General features: G+C 41.3%; 1 protein-coding gene across 2 annotated transcripts; it reads right to left on the bottom strand.

The window, feature by feature from the left end:
- Nucleotides 1–7,616: 7,616 nt before the first annotated feature.
- MRPL1 (mitochondrial ribosomal protein L1) lies at nucleotides 7,617–23,760 on the bottom strand. 2 transcript variants are annotated; one of them, XM_010575518.1, is made up of 9 exons: nucleotides 23,715–23,760; nucleotides 23,384–23,495; nucleotides 22,003–22,246; nucleotides 20,818–20,901; nucleotides 19,160–19,231; nucleotides 18,816–18,927; nucleotides 17,275–17,375; nucleotides 9,809–9,890; nucleotides 7,617–7,837 (listed from the first exon to the last, which is right to left on the bottom strand). In XM_010575518.1, the coding sequence occupies exons 1-9, from the start codon at nucleotides 23,746–23,748 to the stop codon at nucleotides 7,686–7,688; spliced, it is 993 nt and encodes a 330-aa protein (XP_010573820.1). In that variant the 5' UTR covers nucleotides 23,749–23,760; the 3' UTR covers nucleotides 7,617–7,685. The 2 variants fall into 2 exon arrangements, with proteins under 2 accessions (XP_010573820.1, XP_010573821.1); XM_010575519.1 differs by lacking the exon at nucleotides 7,617–7,837 and adding an exon at nucleotides 9,611–9,691.
- Between the last annotated feature and the right edge of the window lie 1,705 nt (nucleotides 23,761–25,465).

Raw genomic sequence — 25,465 nt, 5'->3', positions numbered from 1 at the left:
AACCCTTCCACAAACCGAGTGCCCAGCACAAAATTACTTCCCTTCTTTTTATGCAGGGGTGCCTGCATTTTCGCTTGGTAAGTGCACGTCTGCATTGGCTATACATGTGCTACATAGCACACACAGACCAGGCCTTTAGTTTTCGGGAAGCGTATGACTGACCGCACTCACGCAGCAGAGCTTTCCAGCAGAACCGCAAGTACAAAGGCCACCAGGCAGCACACTGGTAGTAAATCCAGCAGGCATTTCCAGAAACCTCAGAAACAGTAAATGTCCCATGCATACGTAGCTTCAACTAGGATGACGTCCTCATATTTCACTGTCCCGGTCCCCAAAATCCACTTCCTATCCCCGACAAACCCTGGGAGCTGAAGGCAGGCATGTTTGGGAAAGCCCAGTTACAGGAACCATGCTTGCAATGGTTCCAAGTCCCTGAAATAAAGCTTTATTTTTCACAAGGCACTGCTAGCATAAGGTCACTGTCTACCTTTGTTAGCACACCATCTTTTCTAAAAGCTTGGAATAGTAGCTAGCCTGTGTACAGGTCGCTTCCAAATTTCTGTTCTCATAATCAATTTCACTAATGCTGGGAAATGAAATTTACCTGACTTACTTTGTCAAGGGGCATCTTAAAGAAAAAAGTTTTGCCTTACTTTTCTCTTATTTCTGCACCAGTCACTTTTCCTCCTAGATACTCAAGAGTCCATGCTGCCAGCAATGTAATCGCAGGACTCCTCCTGCTGGCAAGATGCAGCTTTCAGGAAAGAGCAAAGTATTTTTAATCACTACCCCTTTCCCTGAAAACACTTAACACTTTAGGGTTGGGGTTTTTTAAGCCGTCTTTAGGCTGAGAGAACAGTCCCCCAAACGTTTCTCCATTTTAACAATACAAAGGCCTTTACAAGTCCAGTTGCAAATAAATACCATCGGCACAGGTTTCTAATATAAAGATGCCCACTAGAACAACCTACAGGCTCACAGAAGACCTGCTACCCCGTTGAGGATCCCACCAAAGCTTCCAAGTGCCACAGCCCCTGACATACACACGTCTAGCTCTGCCAGTGACCAACACAACATGGCATTGCATAGTCACCATGTGCAGTAATAGTTCATCTTATCCCAGCATCTCCCAGTACCTGGCAATTTGGGAAGACTGGGTTTCCCCCCTTGTTTTCCAAGTACTCTTGCAGCTGAAGAACTTCATGTTTAACTTAACAGGATTTGACTCTACGAAATTCAACACTCCTCCAATTACTTTTGTATTTTTCACAGGCAGTTTCAGCAGAAAGCCTGACCTTTGTTCTCAAAACCTTCACAAATGAGCACTCGCCTTTGCTAAATGGTAGAACACTTACCCACTAGGGGTAAAAGTAACCCTAAAAATAAGCAGCTTATATTGAAGGCCATTGATGAAAAACAGTACTAAATCTTAAAAGTCAATGAGTGTCCCCAAATCAAGTCTCCCTTGAAGCTGCCTCCTTTCAGAAGGATGCTAATACAAATCCCTGATGGACTGATTCCCATGCTGCTTATCCTCATGGCATAAAACTCCTATTTTCCAAGAACAGCGATAGAAAGCAAGGACATGGCTTTCCTCCCAAACCAGCTTTCCACTTGAATGACATAGCACTCCTCCCCAATGTTAAAACTACTTGCACTGAACACTAGCCCTGCAAGGTACAACCATCAGGAAATCACTCTGACAACTCCCCCTTCATGTAGCTGTAGGATGAAGCTTCTAGCCACCTGCAAGCAGAAGTACTGACAGAAATGACTACTTGTAAAATAATGATGTTTATCCCTAACAAAATTTTGAGTCAGCCTTAACAGCTTTTTTTTTTTTCCCCTCTGTCCTATTTAAGTCAGTGCAAGTTTTACCATACTGACAGAATTTAGGCTATGGTACTAACTACACCCAAAGTTTGGAGGCTGACAATACCAATGGTACTGCAGAATATGAATGTAATCATTCATAGTGCCTGTCTCGGCATTTAGAAACATCTTACTCCTTACAGGCACAAAGAGATTTTTAAACAGACCTCATCAGTGACATGGTCTGGATGGGCTTTGTGCTTAGCCCAGGTCTTCCCAAGCAGTTTTGTGTGCTTCAAATGAAGCGCTCAGCCCAACAGCTTAGACTAGCCTAACTTTCAGAACAGAGGCAGACACACATCAGAAGTTGGCAGCTCTGTCCTCAGGAAAATTAAAATCGGTGTCTATAGCTGACAAGTTAAATTCAAAAGGTGTACAAGGCTGATTTTACTTGACATTTCCAAGACTATGCTCAGCCACAGTACAGCAGAACAGCGACTGTGGGACTAGTGCCAATTCTAACCGCTAGCACCCTGGAAAACCCCCAGTGGGTGCAAAGAGACTAGCCTTTCTCGCCTCAGTTTTGAACGCAGCATTTGTAACATCCCTGTCCTGCTTTTCCAACTTTGCCTCCATGCCATAATTTACAGCAAAAGCCCCGTGAACTCAGTTTGACCTACACAGACTCAAAGGTTTTTGGAGTGCAGCTAATTCCCGTACAAGTCCAGGTTTAGGCTGAGTGTCAGCCTAAATCCTTCATTCCCCACAACTGCATGCGTGCTTCTATGGCAATTTCTTCCTTGTTTGGGCAAATGTTTCTGTATGCACTAACTGTCAATCCAAGTTCATTGCCTGCTTCTCCCTAGTTAAACTAACAGCAGTTTCATATAAGACAATTTTAAAAGCAATCATACATCATCTGCATTACTAAATGTGTTGCGGCACTCCGCTTTTTTCCACAAGGAACATCAGTGAGGTCTTTCAATACTCATAAGTAGTGGGCATTCCAAACCCTATACATCAGCTCCTGCTTTCTTACCATCAGCAAGAGCGCACTTTTAGAGGCAAAGAGGCTATGACCTCAAATGCCGTAAACCCAATACTTCCCCGAGAAATATTTTTGGTTGAAATGAAGCTGCCACCCAAATTCAGCATAGCTTGGATTGTGCTGCTAAAAATTAAGACAGGAGAGAATGGAGGGTAAATGCACCAAAAAACCACAAAGCCCTTTGGGAGAAAACAAGGGCACACCGATCAGCCTTCGTCACCTTCTGTGGTACATAGGAAGATGGTCTCGTCCTTCCAGCCACCCTCCCAGACATGTCCCCCTTCTTGCTGAGGGCCAAGCATGCACAGCAAAGTATGGTTTGTTAAGAGGAGAGAACATTTAGTAATTAGTCAACTGCTCCGCAGGAAGCAAAGAGTATGTGCTCTCAAACCCAAGCACGTGCAAAGAGTTTGCCTAGAGTACCTTTCACTAGGGAGTAATGTACTTTTAAGTTCCCACTGACTGCAGATAACATCACACAACAGCAGCTAGCATAGACCGGTTAATGCCTTGTAACACGTCCTTCCTCACCTGAACACATATTTGGGTACCCAGCTCCTGGGTTACTGCCATTTTGCTTTTTATAGAAGATCTGTGTTCTATTTACCTACCAAAGGAGTACTGAGCACTCATTAACAGCAACTCTGGTAAAAACGGTGCCTCTTATTATACAGGACTTAAAAGAACTTAATATTCAGGACAGATAACCTGTTTATATACTGCTCTAATCAGAAACCACTAAGCATTACAATCCCACGCTTCGTAATGAGTACACTAGTAATAATTTCTAGAAGCCAGCAATGCCATTTTAGTTAGGCTTACTGCAACAATTAAACTGGTTTCTAAGGCATATTGGCACAAGAACCACATGTACAACAATTCCCACTCTGCATGTTTCAGGACTAAGCTTATTAAAGGGGAATAATCTCATGTTGTCTTCCTCCCTTTCATCTCTCCTGTGTGTCAATCAAGCATTTCAGTATAAAAATCACAATATACTCAACAGCCTGTATAACGCTACTTCAGTATTACACAGACCAGGGGCATTATTACTTCATCTATTAATGGCATAGTAACACATATGCAGAACTGCAGGATTACACCTGAACAAATGCAGCTGAAAATTTGCTAAGTTCATTAGTTAGGTTTTTTTCTCACCTGACTCCTAGAGGTTCAGATTTACAGTATTTCCATAGGGTTCAAATTTTCAAAGGACAGATTTCTTCCAGAATGTTTATTATTCCACACTTCTATTCTTTGAAAGTACACCCAACAGCCTGAGAGCTTATGATTTAAGTTCACCTGTATATTTATGCTTAAGCATCACTTATTTTAAAAGCCACCCATCCTCAAAAGGGCAGGTATACCTTTTTCCATAATGGATAGTAAAGTCTTTGAAATTTGCCATGAAAAAATAGAGAAGAGACCAAGAAACCTACATAAATGGTAACACAAGCCTTGCTTTTCTACACCAACAGGTAACTTACCTTCACATTGTTCCTTTTGGGTTGCAAACAGCACATAACTACTATAGTATCTCATACTATTCCTCGTATAAGTAATTCATTAGTAATAAAAACACTCTTTGCTTACACACAGGCACAAAAGGTTATCTGCAGGGTGAAACAACATTCCTGTAAAACAATATCCTACCTTTTGCTAAAATTCAGAGTGTTAATCAATTGCTCCTGATCCATTTGAGATGCATGTAAGTTAAGAGCCAGGTCCTCAAAACAAGCACACCCCCATGGCTTTCTCTTTTCTGTTCATGCAAGTATGCATCCTTAGCACAAACTCCAAGCTTCCAAGCAGAAAGAGGATACAGCGTAAGTGATGTACTTGCAGAGGATGGTGTGCTTGAGCTAATGTAACTAGACATACTGCAGATGAGCTTATGCAACATCATTAATTTTTTTTCATTAGGAAAAAACATCTAGGTAAAACTTGCCACAAGTAATCAAGCCTTTTGCTACAGTCTGATTAAGCTGCTACCCCATTCTATGTTGGCATAGGCTAGATTGCCAGCACACAACCATCAGTAATTAGTACAATCGATTACTTAAGGCACAAGGTGGAGGGGAAAAAACCCATAAATTTGAAACACTTAAAAACCCCCCTGTTTCCTCTTGATTGCCTACTCTCACCTATCTTCTGAAACTGGCCTGGTGCTCCAGACCAGAAATTAATAGACATCAGTATTAGGGAACTAAAAAAGCTTTACTCTACAACTTTAACTTCTGCAGAACAGAGAAAAGAGGAGGGGGGACACACCAAACAAAACAACTAACCCACAAAAAACCCCAACAGAAGATCCGTTCTAAAGATACTTACAAATGACTACCATTATCAGCCTCCTTATCACCAATTCCTGATGTAAGATGACTTGGATCAAATGGGATGTTTAGGGCAGTTAACATCACTGAACGCATTTGACAATATTTTTGCCAGTCACATCAACTCTTCCCTTTGAAAAGCAAGAGTTTTAATTTTCTTCTTTCTACCAGGCATATGAGCAGACCCCACAGTAAAAAAAAAACGTGTTTAGGTGGCTATTCAAGTGCACTGGCATTGCTGTTTCCACACACTACGTACTAAGTCTACTGAAGTCAGTGTGAAGCCTTCCTTTACCCCTAAGAGAATTTTCTGATCAAACTCTGAGCAAAGCACCCCATATAATCAAAAATACAGCAGCATGGCCTAACATTAATCTGTCAAGCACCCTGACTGACAGCAGCCAAATGCTTCAGATGGGAAGTACAAGAATTTCTATGCAGACAGATATAGGTAACCTCTCGGGGGGGGCTGCAAACACAAACCACCCATCCAGATTTGGATAAGCTCATCCCTTTCGTAAGGAGCCAATCTTTTTTGGAACCATCTGACATTTTAGGGTGCAGTTTTACTAACACGTTTAGCAACAAAGTCCAAAAAGAACCCCACTGAGAAACTCTTTTCCCAACACCTCTACAGAAGGGAACAAGAATGCCACCTGCTGGAAACAACGTGGAAAAAACCGGCAAAGAAATTCTGCAGCAAAGCAAAACCCATGTATTCTTAAAGAGCCAGTTAAAAGAGACATGGATATTTATGCTGGTCTCCAGTTTATATTTAAGAACTATGCTGGAGGAAACCAAGGTAGGCAAAATGAGAGTGAATTAAATCAGGCAGAACGGTAAGATTACATTACAAGCACACTCAAGACTAGCTATTGCAAAAAAGGCTTAGTGTTTTTGTTTTAATCTGTTTGACACACACCAACCAGCCCCAAAGAACAAAAAGCTAACTGTGCAAAAACTGGAACCATTGCCAAGTCGAGCCTTCTGATGTGTTTAAGAGCTCAACTCATTTATTGGGAATCTACCACTTCGGTCAAACTGTGCTACTGCTCAGACCTACATTTCAATTAAAGAATCTTTATTTTCAAGATTTTTCTGCCAAATCTCAGTGGTATGCATAGCTACTAAGAGTAAAAGGAACAAAGTTAAGCAGGTAAATAACCAAAGGTGACCCCCACTGCCTTTTGCCCCTATACACTAGCAGAAGGAATTGGGGGCCTCTATCCACCACTAGAAAATCAGTGTCTTCTAGCCAGGTCTCCAGAGCCCAGGCACCTCCAAGATGACTAACCTAGCACAGGACCACAGCCCTACAGCTCCTAGATACTCACTGCTCCCATTACATACATGTTCTTCATCTACACAGAATAACAGATGAAATCCACATAAAGCATCAGTCAGCATTTTTAGGAAAAAAAAAAATCTTACTAGGAAGTGTAGCATGGGAGTCTTCCTCTGAGAATCACCTGTGTGGAAAAAGAGATCTGCTGCTGCTTGTTGTGAAGCCACCCCACTCCCCCAAACCCATCCACTTATCCTGAGTGGTTATTCAAAAGCTCATCAAGAAGAACCTCTCTGACAGAAAAAAAAAGACAAGAAACTGACACTTACAACTTGGTAGCTTCACTCAGGTTTCACCCCAAAACATTTTAAGGATAATTCTTTCCAGGACAGTGCAAACAAACCACTGACTGGATTCTCTAAGGGGCATCGTATCAGTTACGCGTAGCTTAAATAGCAGTATTTGAAAGATAAGGTCCCATGATCACTCCTCCCACAGAATACATGCAATTTTTCCACAGAAAAACCTCACCTATTATAATTTGTCACAAAAGACTAACTTGCATTCACAGGCTCAAAGTAGCAGAGCCTGTAATCCTCTGTATACCCCTCCAGTATCTACGTTATGCCGATTAAATGAAAACCAAGTGAGATATGACAAGCATCAAGCAGATGTTACTCCCAACTCAAAAGGGACACCACGTCTACCTTCACAGAAAAATAGAATGGTAAATAAAACCCAGTTTTCTTCATTGGCGAGTTATACAGCAGCTTTCCCCAAGTAACTGCATTAGTTGCTCTGTGGGGAGGACTTGAGTCAAGACAACAAAAGCATTGAACATTCTGCAATTTCAACAGAGTAAAGAGCCCAGTATTATGGATATAACACGTGCTTGCCTTTTGGCTGCAGTTGCGGAAATTGGATGGCAATACTTCAGAAGTTACAGAAATACTTTTATTAGAGTAAGAACTGTTATGTGCAGAGAAAAAAACAACCACACAAACTAAGGAGCTTTCAGCTACCAACAAAAGGAATCTAAAATGTCTTCAGTTTTGACAACAGACTCCTGTCTGTGACAATGTTTCTTGTCACAAAGAATTTACCAGTGAAATTCACAAGTTAAATTTATTTTTTCTTTTCATAAAGTATGATTTGAATTACACTATTTGCTTTCCAAGGCTGATCATCAGATCCACAAGGAAAGACATCAGGTACTAACAGGTTCTTGGACATGTTTTTCTTCATCATCCTCCGCATTTTTTTCTTCTACTTTTTCCACCTGAGGTAGGAGTCCATCAAGGTTCAATAGCAAACCTTCACTGGTTGAAGATCTAATAACCAACTTCTGTACAAAAGGACCTAGAAAACAAAGAACACCACCAATTCGGTCACTCTCCCACTCTTCATGTCTCCAGGCTGATTTGTCATAGTACTAATCCATACTGCATCAAGCACATGACCGGGATCAGAACTATACATGTAGACACATCCCTTCAGACAGAGTGTTTAACATCCACCCTGGAAGACTGGGTTCAAAACACAATTCACACTCTGGTGCCATAAAAAGATATTAACTTGATGGCTACCTTATTCCTTCACTACCTCACCAGCAGTTGACATCACTGGTGCCCCTGGGCCTTTGAACATACAAGTAAAACTTCACACACACACTCCTCCAAAAAAAAATTAAATACAGGTTAACTCACTTTGGGAAGCGGTCCTGATTGGCAAGATATTGGGGGACAGTGGTGGAGTTTTGATCACCCAAATATTCATATATAACTAAGAGCACAAAAGACACCATTTCTAATTGAGGATCCTACCACGAAATGCTGAAGGAACCTTTTTGACAAGAAGAGCTACAAAAACAGTCAGATTGCTTTATGGAAGATTAAATAGATCTACATCACAGTCTGAGAACATTTGCTTGGTGGTATTTTTAGTCTCACATTAGATCAAGTGACTCGCAGAGGAATGACATTTTAGTGATAACTAAATAGCTGCATGAGGACATGCTATTACATATGGGAAGTCTGAAAGGAACTAATGAACTGATATCTATAACTAGCTGGTCTAAGTGATTGGTAGTTAGCAAGCATATCTAGACTCCACTGTTGCAAAGATGTGTTAATTACCAAGTCTACTTCCTATAAACAGCCAATACTTTTAATGAAGCCAGTAAGAGACCCACTACAAGAACCAAACTTGATAATGCAAAATCAGCAGAAATGCTACTAAGACCAGAAAAGCTTACCCTTACTTAACTAGATTGGTGTAGTTCACATAAGAACTCATTCAGGACAAAAATACCACCACTTCCTGCTTTTATTTACTTATATCTCAAGTCAGCCAACCCCTTATACGTTTTATGTGGGCTGAAATGCTTCTAAAGGCACGTGTACTTGGCTTTTCGTGGTCTCTCCTCTGTACAGTAGTTACTATTAACAGCATCACTGGAAGAGATGCAAGATGATTCTTTTTGCAGACATTAAGCCAGTATTAAAACACCGTTTTCTTAGCTCAAACAAGGCTAATTCTTCCATAAAATTAGGTTCATAAATCACCATTGCCACTCCAGCTAACCAGATGACATTTGTTTAAAAGTTTACTTCATTATGAATAAGAACAGATAGCATATGAGTTGTTCACATTATTTGCTCAGAACAGTGAGCAGAACCCACAGGAACAACACGCAGAATTCACACCTTTACTCCTTTGTAACCTGATCCTTTTGCTAAGGAATAAAAAAAAAAAAAAAAAAAGATGAACGGCTTTTCCCTTGGAGCAGCCGAAATTTAAAAAATATCTTGGTAATAGAGGGGAAAAAAAAAAAAAGGTGGTATACCTTCAAACAGGGTAGCTAACCAGACTAGATGTTAACTGAAGCACAAGCTTTAACTTAAGCAATTGCTGGTGGATTCCAGGTTCAGATTCTATACATTGAGCCACAACAGGGTCACGTCAGTGGAGTAAAACCAATGCACACAGACACTGAAGACCTCCATGTCCCATAAGGATTTCCTTGTATGGCTTTAATCCACTTGAGCACCAAGCCTGCAAACTTAAGTTTTGTACAATATCTCACTCCTTTCCTCACACAGGCACTTATAAGGTGCAACTGGAGTTCACATCAATAAGAGCAGATGCTATTCATGCCCTTACAGGCTGTAATTTCTTACGTCTTGATTTACTGAGTTGCCTAACAGCTTCCTCCTGTCCCAAGGCGGACAAAGCAGCAAGGTCATTTAATGACAACCCAGTAAACAAGACTCATTTCTTAATTTTGTTGGCTGTAATGTCAACTACCACATGAGAAGAACAGCTACTTACCGTAAGTCAATGGCTTGAACGTGCAGATATCATGGATAACTGTTTTTAGATTGGCAACTATCTGCTCAGTAGGCATATCCAGCTGAAAAAGAATAACGCAAAGTTAGCCATGGGGATACTTAAAGTCTAGATTAATAAATCTGAAAGCACTGGGTACATATTTATTTTACATTTGGATAGATTTTGTTTCTCTGCATTCCCTGTTAAGGAGTTACAAATCCCATTAACAGCCATATCCAAGTGACTGGGAGAAAAAACTATTTTATACATGGTTATACGCTCATCATTATTCTCTGTATTTCTACTCATGACATTAAATTTCCATGGCTCCGTAACAACATGTAGCCTTAGAGAGGTAAAGTCTTAAAAACAATATATGTACAAGTGTTTTTGCAAAAAATCACATTAAAATAAAGTATTTGCAGAAAAAAGCCTCAAGAAGTAGCTGTCAAAGACTGCAAAACAGATCAACTCAAAAACAAAAGCATCTAAAACTGAAGGCATTAAGAAATTTAACATAACCAAACAAATAATTTAAAAAAAAATATAAAGCTTCATCCTCTTTTCTTTCCCATTTTAACATATGAAATGGAATTTCTACTTTTTACGTAAGTTACGTGGAAGCATTGAGCTCTAAACATATACCAGTTCTGTATCTACTGTTTTTACGGACCCCGGTTCCCGTCCATGGCGTTTTTGACCTTCCAACAAAAACTGTGGACTGATGGCTCCTTGTCCTGCCCGATGTCCTCATCTAATGGAGCACTTAAGCACACCTTACTTCCAACACAGATGTGATCCTCACTGCACCAATCACAGATACTTGGAAGGGAACCAACACTTGCCAAAAAATTAATACCTCCATCTTCTCTCTTAGACCAATCACCTTAAACCATGACTACTATTCATATTATCTGGACTCTCTTCAAGAACGTGCAACTCATGATCAAGAGACAGGCCAACCTGAACAGCCTCTGGTCAAAGCCAGGACTGACCTGACTCTCAGCTCCTGGAGAGCTTAACGTGCATTTCTCAGACTTAAATGTTTGGCTGCTATAATGCCCTGCTATGCTTTAATTCATTTGCTGTCTGGTCTCACCCATATCATCCACATTTCTTTATCTGAATGAAAAATCAAGTTCTTTTTCTAGAGCTTTCAGGTATGGAATTAAAAAAAAAAAAAGCATTTATTCTCACACAATTAACAATGTTTCAGGGGAGCCTACAGGCTCCACTGGGGTCTCCTCTTCCTCTCCACCACCTCCCAATGTAGCATGAGCAGATTTTATTAATATCTCACTTATCTGTAAATGTATGCATTAATTTGCAATAGAGATATAGTTACTTGACTAGTCTTCTCCCAGGTCTGGTCCATTAATCTCTCTTTATGCTCTTCTGGCAGACTTACAATCTAAATGCAGTTCCTCTGTTACACAGGCCAAAACACATTTGTCTTTATCATTGTTATGCTGATTGCAACGTGCCTAATCATTCATAAATTAACGGACATAAAATCTGTTTGTTAATGCTGAGCATTTCACTTCACTGACAGACACACCATGCTCTACCGAATACAAAATAAGAGGAATACTCAGAACCATTTAAATAAAAAATTCATTGGTAGCAACTAATTAGAAACTATACTTCAAATGAAGGTTCAAATAGTGTTTGCTTCCAAACCTTACACTAAGTTGAGGTCTTAAGCTAAGACCTGTACAGTTGTACAATTTCAGGGAGCTATTTGACATTCATCATATGTAACAAAGTCTAGAAACATTCAGAAGAGACAGAATTTGCAAGTTGCTCTAAACAAGTTAGAACTTCTTATAAAGAAGTACAAGAAGTTTTGAGACAAGATCCATCTCAAAATCTGAAGGTGTTAGTTAACATTCTGTAGCTGTTAAGACAGGAAAATAGGACAGAGTGACTTTCATTCAAATCAGACAACACGACACATCCCAAGAGATCACGTACCATAATTTACTTGAGATGCAGACAGCTCCATAATGAAAAAAGGTAATGGTCAGAGGGTTCCAAGTATTTCAAAATAGCTTACACATCCAAATAAATATTCCAGCTTCCAAGTAAGTATTCCACAGTAAACCCTTGTGTATGCACAGTCACTGTGTATCAGCACTTAGATATTTAGTTTAATTCAAACCCTCGCCAAACTGACCAAAGTACTCTGGACCAGATCTTCAAGACTGTGCAACCTACTCTGTTCAGACCGACTGCCATGACAGGTAAATATCTTTAAATCCTGAGCCTTCCTGAAAAATAATCATGCCTGCAGAGGGAGCAACTATAAATCAATTCCTAGTCCACTTTGTATAAATACAACCTAACCACAAGGTACCTTAGAAAATGACAGTATATACTACAATCAGAACACAGAAATTAATCACTACCTATCTTACTGTTTAAAGTTTAGGACACTTCTCTCCAGAGCAGCACAAGGTGCTGTAAAAAGCTTCAGGGAAGTTACTGTTTGTTTTTTTGTTTTGGTTTTTTTTTTTTAATAAGAAACATGTTATATTTGTCTTTAAAAGGGCCTCCCCCACTAACTCTGCTGCCTAGTGGGAAATTGCCTATTAATATTCAGCATAGCACAAGTTTCACCAAAACAGATCATGTTTAAAACTTGATTGATGAAGTCTCAATGCTTCTAATCTTCTGGGGGATCTTTGGAAGACTGCAAGTGAATGCACAGAAGAGCCACTCAACTATTTGCTGGCTAAATATGCAATTGAAAAACAACAAGATGCCTTGCAATTAAAACACTAGCTTTAACCACAGAACTGCTTTTCTAAACTCTATTTAGAGAATTCTACCAAGAGATCATTCAGAGCACTGAAACTGTACTGCAGACTTAACTAACAGGCAGTTCAAATATAACACACATGTAGGGAATGGCAGTCATTGCAGGGCAGGAACACCTGGTACAAGATGAGAAATGATTAACACTCTGCAAAACAAGATTATTGCCAGCTATTTAACTCAATACCTTAAGAATCAGTGGGCAGGAAAATAAAGCTAGCAACTAGCCAGTAAAAAAACTGTCTTTATCTCAACCCACAGGTTTTCTCACTTTTACTCTTCCGATTTTCGCCCCCATCCCACCAGCGAGCAGCTGCATGGTGCTTAGGTGCCAGCTGGGGTTAAACCACACCACCATTCAACCAGAAAGCTACATAAGTTCTCAGAGCACCTTAATTGGGCTTATAGTTGTGGTATTGGCTGGGGGGGGGGGGGGAGGCAGAAATCTCCTCCAAGTCCCCTCCTACAGCTGTTGAAGTGACAAACTAAGAACAACAGAAAACCCACAGAGACCCGGAATTTTAGGTTTGGCTCTCTCAACAGTAAGATCTAGAATTCCTACTACCCACAAAAAACCAAGAAACAAAAAAGTTTTTATAATTTCAGTTAAATGCAAAGCAAGAAGTGGGTTCACAAAAACAGACATGAGTTCATACCTCTGTTTTCCAAGCAGGGACCTTTTGTCTCCTCATGCTGTCTATTAAGACATTTACCTTTTACACCTATCTTACTTTTTTGTACCAGTGAGACATTTCTGGAGCACAGTAAACTGCGAAGAAATTACCAACGGTAATTTGACCAGCATCCCATAACAATATGCAACCTCTGCATCACTATAATATAACCAGATTTTCTCTTAATTTCAACACAGAACACTTGACTCTACTAAACTCCAAGCACTTGCCTTCAAATGTCTCTACACAAAATGTTAACTACACCTATTTTAAAAATCAGGTTTAGAGCTACTCCTAAACAAGTTTTATTTTGCTTTGCAGCAGCATAATGCAACAACTCCACTTGGCCATTATTCTGGGACATCAAGCATCTTTTGTTACACAGTGAGGCCAGAAACTCGCATCTCTGCTTTCAGGAACAAAAAGAAAGCCTCTGAACCAAGACGTAAGTGTTGACAAACATGGCAGAACAACATTTCTGTACCACTTGCAAAGACATCTGGAGGACTGACAGTATCAATAAGAGAAGAGCACTGATGTATTTTGCATTGCCTCGCTTTCACAGGTTTCTGCTCAGTTATGAACCTTCCTGAGAAGGTCAGAATAAGGGAAGAAACAGAGTTCTGTGCAGGAGCCTATAACAACATCAACCGTGCAGACAGCATTTTCTCATCCTGGCACTCAAAGGAGATGCATTTCTGAGGTAGTAGCCCCATGCAGTCCGCAGGGAAAAAAAAAAAAAAAAAAAAATGAATGCAGGCATAGAAATACCCTTACTGAGGCTGTTGTAAAGGGTTATTTCCTATTCCTAGTTTAACTTGCTACAACTTCTTCCACATCCTTGGTCCTGTTTGGAACAAAACTCAAGCCTTTTGCCAGTACCAGGCTACTAGGAAGACGTTATGCAGGTACAGTCTAGCGCATACCATCAGGACTTACGCAACACATGCAACTCCAAGGTACGTAATTTAAGGCTGAAAATCTCTCTCATCCTGGACTTGTCAATAGTTGGAATCATTTAGACTTAGCACTGCCGACAGGCAAGCCTTTCCATGTGGTATCTCAAATAAGAGAACAGCTCAAACTGGTAACAACAGACAACCGTTACTACCTATGCTTTTTGCATTATTCCCTTCATCCCCCAATAAACATATTTCAACTCTCAAGTATTCAAAGTAGCAAGAGTTAACACATCTTCCTCAACTGTGGGATTTTCTCCCCGCCTCCTTCAGGGAGTTCAAAGCTAGGAATCCATTACTCTTGTCTTTTTTTTCTTTTTCAAAGGACACTTACACTTCAGGCCTTCAACCACATTTACAGACAAGGAACCTAGATGCTACTTTTAGTGCAAATGGGCATTTCTGTTTCCTGCCTTAACTCTCATTTCCACACTTCTGTACATTCTACGTACCCAGTTTGAGATATCTCTGGTTCAGTACACATCTCTCCATACTTCTAACCCTCTGAATAAAACAGTGCTCCTGTAAACATGTCCCTTCCCAGAAAACACATCCTTCCGAACAAACCTTAAAGTCTCACTTCCTGAAACCATCTTACTCTTTTCCATAGAAAAACAATTTTGCAGGCAGCTCTCTGCACAGATAGGAAGATACACTAGAAATTCCTTCCTGGTGTCACATGCGGACTCTGATTTTTCTGAAGACAACTCCAACTTGGGAAAAAGAGAATTTTGTAATGATCAACAGCACCCTGTTTGGACTCAAGACTTATGTCAAAACCCTCAAGAAAATGACTTTAAGCTGCCCTCTGCAGACAGCTCAATTCTGAAGGAGATATCCCGAGTGTCCTCATTTGTTTCCCTTCTGCTTTAAGCTCCACGTCTTGAAAAAAGATTTTACATTCTCAGTTTTACAACTTCAGATCTGCTAATTAAACTTAACTGCTGCCAACTTCTGGGCTTTTCAAAGACATCTCAATTACTACTAAGAATACGACACTGAGGCTGCTGACTTACGTGGGAGTGCAGCATGACATCAAGCCACTGGCCATAACTGAACTAACAGGCAACATGAGACAGCAGCACTAAAGGGAAAACATCTCTTTGAGAAACGCCGGCTTGGCAGACTCCCAGAAACATCTACGCTACTGTTTGGAATACAGCAATTGATCTTCATGCTTCTGTGTAATTCATAAATTATTATTTTCTCACTGACAAGATTTAAATTTAAAAAGCTCTTGATTTAGTGGTAAGCAGATATGCATAACCACTCAAGGCTCTCGCAGCCTCCCAGAGCCTTGCCTACACTCGATTTCCTTCCAGCGCCACTGCGCAAACAGTAGGAAAACTAGGTCAGGTAAAGGATAGTAGCTAGAGAGGGTGGAGACATTTTACACAAGCCATAACCACTGAGTCACCCCTCCGCACACAACTCAATGCACAACAGTGTGACAGAGCATGACACACTGTGTGTGCAGTGTTAAGAGTCACCTCTGCCACGTAGCTGACATAAATTTAGCACGTATGAACTCTGTAAGGAAACCCTCATCAAACTGCTTCTGATCCAAGATTAGGAGTTTATTCGTGAGAACCTACTGTTTACTTGTACAGAGTGACATCTCTGGCTGCACCAAATCTTCGGAAGTGCCATGAAACTGCAGGGCTGAGCTGCCTAGACACAGAACCGAAGGTAATCTGTAACACCAACACCTTACATCAGTGACAGGACGTGGTTTTAACTTCCGAAACTGGAGCCACAGCTGCAGAACTAATACACTAAGCAGAACCAACTACAATTGCACTGAATACTGTCAGGACATCAAGAATTCATCATTCACCTTTATTAAAAACCTGATTTTTCTTCTTGACTACACAAGAAGAAACTTTACAGTAAGTTTAATTTGCAGAGCAGTCCAAAGCAAAAATTAAAGAATACAGTCACAATACTTGAAACTACGACTAATCTATGGATTCGAGGCATTTCACACAGTCCATTAAACTTACGAACAGCCAAAGATACTTCCTGCTTCTATCAAAGTGCAAGATAACACACACTTTAGCAGAAGAGTCCCAAGAACCTCAGTTTTGAGTATCGTATAGATGAGCAAGCCATTGAAATTCACATGCACAACTCAGAGCAGCTAGCCAGAATTAAACAAACTTGCTTATTTCTAACCACCAAAGCTGCAGGGGTTAACTATCTCATACACTTCCTTTCTGTACCAGTATCAGTTAAAGGAAAACTAAAAATCAGGCACTTTTACAAACAAACAAAACAAAATGAGCAGGAAAAATAAATAACAAAAAATTAAGGAAAACATATTAAGGCCTAAAAAAAAGAAATAAGAGAGAAAAGATACCCTTATGTGACGCATTTTCTTATGTGACAGCAAAGCACAAATTAATTTTATGTATCAGGTGTAATGCACAGTTCTTGCTTTTTGCTCCAGTCCAGGACTAAAGTTATCAAAGTTAAATGAGTCTTTAATTATTAGGTTAAAGGTCACATTTTTTGATCCACCTGTGCATATTGACCATGTACTCACAACCCGTGGTTTATTTAATTAAAAAAAACAAATAAGCTCTATTTTACTCACAGAAGAGTGCTGGGGAAGGCAGGAGGAAAGGGAAGCCTATGTTAAGATGTCAACTCACAAGGAGATCACTAGGAAGAGTAACTTTTCTCATGCTATTTTGTTCATTATTACGATTCCTTGCCAATATAGTGGCGAATACAGATCCCACTCTTGGCATCCTTAACGTCTTAGCATCAGGTATGCCTTGCTCTCAGTTTTAGCGGAGCCATCTTCTATGACCACACATTAACAACATACAGTGCTCACATCAGCTGAAGATGTCACACAACAAAGAGTAAGAGTTCCATTTACTTCACAGGTCAAAGAACATGGTTAAAAATCTTGGGAACAAACAGATTAAAAATATCCCCCTCCCTCTTTTAACACTAACTGCAGTTCTGCCCAGCAAAAAAAACCTTAAGAACTCTATATACAACTTACTCTTGCTATTCTTGTCTTGATTAGACGCTCGCCTTCTACCATGTACTCAAGACCTTCTCTGAAGAGTTGCAGCATTTTAGGAATATCATGGCCCATGGAATCTAGTTTTTTTTTAAAAAAAAAAAAAGGCAGAAAAGTTGTCTGAGTAATGCTTATTAATGTGGCTAAGTGTGATATTAGTAAAGAGAGAATTCAATCTTTCAATTAAGGCAGTTAGACTCCAATCAAAAATGCAGTTTCATGGACAAGACAGTGGTGCCCTCTCACATACTATATAAATAATTTCTATTTTCCCTCCTTCCTTATTAATCAACAGACATGAATAGCCAATACAGTAGGAAACGTAATAAAGGCTTCACTTCAAATAAAGAACCTGCTTATGCATATATAAAACACAGCTTTATTACCTAACACAATTAAAGCAGCCTGAAAGACCAAAAGCTACTGAGTTCGGTTTAGAACAAGCCCCAGGTTTTCCTTGCAAATGAAGCCTCCAACTACGTAATAGCAAAGTAAACACACTACCTGGAACACCCTGGCCCAATCCAGCCATTCCCACAAGTCAAGCTATTTCTTATCTCAGCTGCAAGAGCACATTTGACAGATTTACACCATCACTCAATTGCTTCCAATACAAGCATTACTTCTCCCACAGATCTTTTGATGGCTCCAAGAGAAATTGGCCCTGGATAAGCTACAAATCAAGTAAGCTCATAATGGCACAATATACTTTTTGGAACAAAGGAAAACTATCTGGAGTATTTTCCGTTGCAATGTTTTGGACAGGTTAATAGGCTTGTCTTAAATGTTTAGGAGGCTAAAAACACTGCCTGCAGCTTACAAAACATTAAGACAGCTGGGGCAGGAAAGTAAGAGATATGGTTCAATACTCAGTGCTTCAGACAGCTGGCACAAGCTCTATGTTGGAAAAACAGATTTGGTTTTTTTTGTCGTATTTGAAATAGACTCCTAACACAGAGCTAAAAAAGTAAGTCTGCAAGAGAGGACAAAAGTCCGATGTCAGTTGCTGTGAAAACCTGACCTGAAGAGGAAATGTCTTCAGCATTACAAAAAATGAGAGACCACACAGATAAGGGAGCAGGCTGTACTAAGGAAAAGCATAAGTAGATCTGTTGTTGAGTAGTAACGAACAGGCAGAAGGAGCAGTAGCAGTCACGAAGCTGGGATCCAAACAACTGCCAACAGTTCGACAAGTGTCTCAGTGAATATTTTTTTTTCAAGTTGTTTCTGTTTTCCTGGGTAACTTCACAATACTATTACCGTTCATCAGGACAAACAAGCATAGGGGCAATTAGTAGGCAAACTTATCTTGATTCTAATCCCACATTTGCCTGTTGTAGGAGAAAAGCACAGTCCTAGATTCCTAAAACTACTCTTATCTAAAACAAAAAAAGTGGTTCAGTCACATACAGTCTAATACTCAATGCAATCATACATCTTCAGCAAAAAAGTTTCAGTGTCGCCTCTAGAGTTAAATCTTGTTCAGTACCTGGGATTTGTAAGAAAGAATTGCTTCTTACTTTTTTTTGTGCTTGGGTATTTTCGTTTTAGTTTGCTCCTTAACGGTATTAGCTTAGGCATTATTGCAGGAACAGCTACATAGAAGTCCACTTGGATTTCATCTTCCAAAATCTGCAATAAAAACAATTAAATATATTTAGGAATACAATAAATTACCTCAGTACACAAGTTGATCTACAAGCATGTCCGAGCACAAAACCCCATCTCTTACGCTTCACAATGGCTGCTAACTTCAAGCTGGAGTTTACTGGACATGAGGCTTCTCACTCCCCACTCCCCTCAGTCACTGTTTCAAGTTAGGATACTTATATAATTCTTAAAAAAAAAAAAAAAAAAAAAATACCCATTTGATTAATTCAACACCTCCCACAACAGCAGCTCCATTCTCTCGAGCTATTTCAGCTTCTTGCTCATCCTGTTGAGAGAAAAAAAAAAGTTCAGTAACATCTGTACTACCAATTAGTCTATATCAACAGTACTGGATAGGTGATTTATCTTGGACAACTGAGTATAAAACCAGGCTATTTACAGGTTAAAAAGGAAAGAATGGTTTAAGGCAATCAAAGACCCAAAATATCTAATGCTGGTGATTATAGGAGCAGCAACTCCACTCCACTCCACTCCAGGTCCCAATAAGAAGGAACACTGAAGTCTTCAGTTGACTTCTACTGGAGAAGGAGAAAAGGCCATCCCATTGCCAAGAAGCTCTATCAAAAGCCCTTTCTCTACCACCTCCATGCCCTGGAAACTATAACGAATCATCCGCTGGATGGAGCCAACATCGTACTCTAAGCTTAAAGAAAAGCACAGAACATGCTACTAAAAACCATGGTAAAATAGGGCTATTCAACTTCTGAAAGCACTATTAAACTTTGGCTTCAAAGAGCATTTAGAAGTAAACCTCATCTGTCCTCTGCAAGGTTTTGCTTTTAATAGTCTGAAATATGGAAACGTAAGAGGCATCGGTTTTGTAAAAACTTTGGCTCAAGCTTTCGATACAAGCAGATATTCACAACTCAAAACCAGAATCAACTTTTCCTCACAAGAATAAACCGAATAGCTCCACACTTCCATCCAAAAGCACTAGCAGGTGTTTCAGTCGCTCAGCCTTTTTCCACGTATACACCTTCACAGGGCATGGTACCTCTTATCCCACATGAATTTCAGTGAAGAAAGAAGGTTGTGAGATACAGCACCAAAGAACCTGGCATGCTCGGGTCTTTGGTCAGCCCTCCCTTTTGTAGGAGGATTCTTACCTTGTAGCTGAGATAGAGAATTCTACAAAAATTAAGCCCAAAGGGTAGTCAACTAAGTCTGTGACAGTTCTCCAAGATAATCGCATACAGATATATGCAGGTCTATTCTGTTAGAATGATTAACTGGCAAAGAACAGCAGCAGAGGCTGAAACTAGTCTCATACAGATGCTGCAACTGCTCTACACACATTAGTTCACATTAGTGAACTCCTAGGAGAGCAGATAAAGGGTTTGGGACAGAGGGCTGTTAAGTTGCTTAAGGTTTTTGAGGAGAAGTTACTTTCCCCTCCTCTCCCAAGGGTATCCTGTTACAGCACAAATCACTGTGAATAACACCCAGTTCTAATCTGCACTGCCTGCTGAGGCTGAAGACAGCGAGGTTGGACATGGCTGCTACACTAAACCATCTGCCTGTATTACAGAAAGGTGACAAAGGTTTCATGCTATATATGATCTTTAATGATCTCTTCCTTAGTCACATTTATGCAAATGTTTACTGCCTCAGTGCATTGCTAGAATAATCTACATATATGTAAACCTATCAAGGTGAAGGAAATCCTGTAAGATGCTTGTTAATACATTAAGATGCTGCTGAAGATGAATCCTAGACAGACTTAACAGTTCTGTAAAGCACTCGCAGAGTCTTCTCAATAAAAGGTATAGTACTTGCATAGGAACTAGTTGTGTTGTAAGAGCATGCTAGATACGCAAAACGTATAAAAACAAATAATTCAGGCTTACCCACCTCTGTGAAAACCAAGACCTTATTCATTTCATCTGTAAAGCGATACGGAAGAAGAACAGTGCTGGCAAATGGATCCACTTTTTTCTAATAAGTAAAGAAAGAAAAATATTAGAACAACAAAAAAAAAATCATGAGGTAAGGCAAGTTACACAATCATGTGGAGTTGGTCCCCTAAATAGCAATCTTATCCACAATTTCCTTGCACAGAGGTCATAACAAACAAGCACGATGCAGAAATTGTGACTGCTTTTTTCATGTCCAGTATATACTCAAATATAAACTTGAGACATGAATTACTTATGCTGCAGTTTGCCCAAGAGAAAGGGGCCGGGATCAGCAACTCCAGTGCAGGATTGCTACCAGGCTCAGGTACAGTCAATAACAAACACCGAGGTGCCATAGTTGCAGCTTATCTAAATGATGTTTCTGATGCAATGGCCAATGCAAACCGTCAGCAAGGAATGTGTCTCTTACCAAGCCTTGAGAATACCACACAGCCTCCAACAGCAGGAGCAAGAGCTCTGCATTTCTTTAAGTGTGAACTCATTTTCTGGCTCTAAGGGACCCCTGGTGTACCAAAGGGATATTTAGTTACGCATGTGAAGAAAGCAATTCTCAAGTGGCGTAACTGTTCTCAACTTATGGGGGAAGCAGGAAGAGTTTTAGGGAAAGACTAAACCGGGCTAGACACCTTTATATCAAAAAGGTCATAGGCAAACAAGCAATAGCATACTTTCAAGGAACGTTATTAAAAAAAACATAAAATCAAAACAAGATGAAGGACAGAGGCAGGGAAAAGCTTGTCTTTATACTTCTCCCTGTAACAGTCATCCCAGAACAAAGCACACACATGATTTTGGTAACACATCTTTAAGTGGAAAGCCCTAACAGATGTAAAACTTAGTTTGATCAGTTCTGTCCAGACGTGAATTTTAGTCACATAATAGCCTGTTTTCAAAATCCTCGATGGTGCTATCTTCACCTCAGGAGTATGCGGGATGTTTATTAATTATACATATATAAAAGCACAAAGCCACCTGCAAAAGCACACATTATTCTAACAATTGGAGAAGCTGCAAGAGGCAGCCTAGAAGGCCAACAGCAGCATCTGCTCTACACTTTCAACACAGCCTTCCCATGTTAAAAAGAAGAAAGTATCAAAACTTGTATAAACTTCCAACCTACCTTCTTCTGTAGTGCCATATCTAGGGATACGTTAATATAGACATACTGTTTGGGGTTAGTGAAGTCCAGTTCCTGAAATTTCTTTAGCATACCCAAAGCCTCTTCCACATCATAGGATGGCCGCTCATAATACCATGTCAAGTATACATCATCCACGGGCTTGCTCATAAGCGGCCACCTCCTAGTTACTTTTTTCTTTTTTGTTTCTTCCTGCTTGGTCTTACGTGAACCTTTTTTTGCAGTTCTAAGACAAACAAAAAAATATTGTTAGATCATCAACTGAAGAGTTTGGCACATGTTCTAAGAGAAAAAAGTAGATACTGTTATGTGTCACTTATTAAGTAACAATTAGTTAACAAGGAAGGTTCCACACAAAGATGAACAGCATCCCTAAATTCATCCCAGTTACTTGTCTTAGGTGGCCAAGACAGAAATCAAAACATTCAGAAACCAAAAGCTCTGTGGGCAATTAAGCTTCTCAGACAACAAAGCCACATTTGTGTAGCGTGGAACCAAGTTAACAACCTCCTACTATATCAACACAAAACCAGTTTCAAATAACACACCAACTTTTACAGGTCTTGCCGTCACACAGGCTGGTAGTGGGCACTGTGCCCGAGCTGCTTCTAAATCCAGCAAATCCCACGCACCTTCCTCTTCATCAGAAGGAGCCACATCTGCAGAGTTTTTCTTCTCCTTATTGTGGATCATAGCAGTCCCACCTTTCAAAAAAGGTTTCTCCTCCCTTTCCTGTATCATTTTGGATGCAGTTAAACACTAATCCTAAACCCTATTCTCCTACCTACTTTCAAAGGCTCACAAATCAAGGAAAAAATATTAAAGTAACAGCTAGCTACTCCACTCCTCTGTTAACTACGGTCAAAGAGTCTGCAACACTTCAGAACACTTTGTGTACAGCACACTTCCCTCAGTACACAGAGTTCATTTTTAGTTCTCCCACTTACACTGTAATATTAGATTTAAAAAGAGAAGAAATTCAACAATAAAAAGCAGCATGAAGCAAGATGAGAAACTGTTTGAAACTGACTCCATAAGCTTATCAGCTTTGATGCTGACAGTACTCCTTAACCTATAATCCAGCCACACCTTCCAAAACCACACATCAAAATAAAGAAGTAAATCTCTCCCCATAACTGTTACCTTCGTTATTACAAGAGTAACATAAAACACTCCCTGCAAGTCTAGCTTAAATCTTCTCTCCCCAGGCTGTTTCTCTAAGAGCTAGCAGCCTGTGGGATGCCACCAACGCCTGGTCGGCTGTTAGAGCCACACTGCAGACGCCGAAACCACCACACACACCCCCCCATCAGGACACCCGACGGCCAAGAGAGCTGCTTCGGATGGAAAGAGACGCACTCACTTCGCTGCCGCAGCATAGGGCCGGGCGGGCGGCGTGAGGCTCACCAAGGCGGGGGCGGCGGCGAGGCGCTGGTCGAGCCCGGGGAAAATCCACCCGCGACGCGGGGCCAGTGCTGCGAGAGAAAAAAAGCAAACATCGCCTCAAACAGCCGCCCCCACCTCCCTCACTTCCCCGGGGGCCGCCCGCCAGGGCAGGCCCCAGCGCCCCTCAGGGTCACCCCCTGCCCCGCGATCAAAGGAGAAAAAACCACCGGCTGCAGATAGATAGACAAAAGCCGGCAGCCAGCGCCCGCGCTTTCCCGGCGGTGAAAGAGACAGCGAAGCCCCTTCACCTCTCCACAAGCAGCGACCAGCGGGCGCCGCCATCTTGCAGCACCAGCGCGGTGCAGCGCGAAAAGCATCCCCTGCGGCGGCAAGCACTTCCGGCAGCGGCCGGAAACGCCGGACTGTGTCCCGCTGCTGCCGTCCCCCCCCAAACCGCCACTGCCGGCGCTCGCCGTTCCTACGGTGCAGCGGTCCCCCCTCCCGGCTTGTGTCCGGCGAAGGGAGCATTACCGGGGCCTGATTAAAAGCCTCCAGCTCGGTTCTTAACCGGCCTGAAAGGCGGCCTCGCTACAAAACCCGGGTTGTCCCGAGAGCTCCGCGAACAGAGCTGACACCCCCCACCGAGGCGGTGTTCAGTGGGCAGGGCCTGCGCCAGAGACACCCAACATGGTGGCACCTCCTGCGGGCCGCTTCCCTCAGAAACCGGCCTGTGTCTGCCCGAAAGAAACGTCTGCCCGGGTTAACGTTGGCCGTTTCACTCTTAACGCTCTTGGCTGTGATTTTTCTGGCTGTCCTCACTCTCGTTCACTTGTAGATGAGTTGGGAAAAAGATCCGCCTGGTCTACAGACCTACTCGTGGAGCGGCATCCGCCTGCAAGGACTTTGTTTAACCGGGTCCTAAACCGTTCAGATATCTGCCGTAAACTATAATCCTGTCTCTTGCTATATGTGCGCTCGTTAAAAGGGGCCTCTTTATTCTCCACCGATGTGCTTTTTGACTAAAAACATCCCGACTCCTGCAGTTCCACTCCTCTCCCTGATAAATTTGTGTCCAAGAATATTCTCTCAATTCAATCAACTCCTTCCTGCTCCAAACTCTTGAACTCAGGCTCATCTTGCCTGCTGGTTTCTTCGGAAATATTTGTAAAATACCTGAGTAGCAATGACACTACGTGTTTTCTTGTGGTGCAAGATGGTGCAAACTTCCCAAAGAAACAGCAGCGTTTGTCTCCATAGGGGCCATGGGCACTGCGAAGGCCCGGCATCTGTTTGGATGTTTACATCTCACCTGGCACTCCCCAGACTAAAATTGTTATTTTTCAGTCAGACGTATGTGCATATGTAAAACCAGTCGTTACAAAAAAAATGATACGTGTTTGTCCAATGTAACTATATGCTCAGTGTCCTGGGAAAAGATCAAGACGGGGAGGTGTGAGAGTGGACAGGAGGAAAAAAAGAAACTTCCTCGCTTAAAAAATCTCAGTGAGGAGTGAAAAAGCATGAATTTAAAACACAGAGGCAGAGCGGGTTTGAGGAAGGGGTTCTTTTTGGATGGGCGTTAATCGCGTATGTCTCCTATAGTGGTGGCAGACGTAACACAAGACTCACCACGTGACTCTGTTTAATATGCACCTCTGATCAGGTAACGACTGGCATCCTTCACGGTATTCCTCCATGACTCCTCAATCCCCTTGCGAGCCTCCGACTTGTTAGACACAAGGTCGCTGCTGTGGATCACGGATTTTGGCCCTGGGAGGGAAATACGGGCTCACGGTTTAACGTGCACCCATTCCCGATTACTCACTCGCTCTGAAGCCCAATTCTCATCAAAACCCCTTGCTCTGTCGCAGAGGCTCCTTCTGCATTTCCCACTCTCTGACCATATATGAGCTTTTTTGGTCCAGCACAAGTCCAGGCAGCCGCAAGTTCCAATAAAAAGCTCTTGGGCCCGATCTCTTGTTCCACCTCGTGCCCTCCCCAGCCACCTGCTGCTCCCTCAGACACCTCCCTGCACCTCTTTGATCCTTTTTTTTTTTTT

The sequence above is a fragment of the Haliaeetus leucocephalus genome, unplaced genomic scaffold (genome assembly GCF_000737465.1).
Source record: "Haliaeetus leucocephalus isolate CR32 unplaced genomic scaffold, Haliaeetus_leucocephalus-4.0 Scaffold484, whole genome shotgun sequence".
Lineage (NCBI taxonomy): Eukaryota > Metazoa > Chordata > Aves > Accipitriformes > Accipitridae > Haliaeetus > Haliaeetus leucocephalus.
Note: the sequence above shows the minus strand (reverse complement) of the source record. Positions and strands in the feature narration are given on the sequence as shown.

Bases quoted from the DNA above. Each gene is read 5' to 3' on its own strand.
- MRPL1 (XM_010575518.1), bottom strand. From the start codon at position 23,748: ATGGCGGCGCCCGCTGGTCGCTGCTTGTGGAGAG. The intron at 23,496-23,714 runs GTGAAGGGGCTT...TTTCTCTCGCAG, and splicing joins TGGTCGCTGCTTGTGGAGAG to CACTGGCCCCGCGTCGCGGG. The intron at 22,247-23,383 runs GTGAGTGCGTCT...TGTTTGTCTTAG, and splicing joins CCCTATGCTGCGGCAGCGAA to AACTGCAAAAAAAGGTTCAC.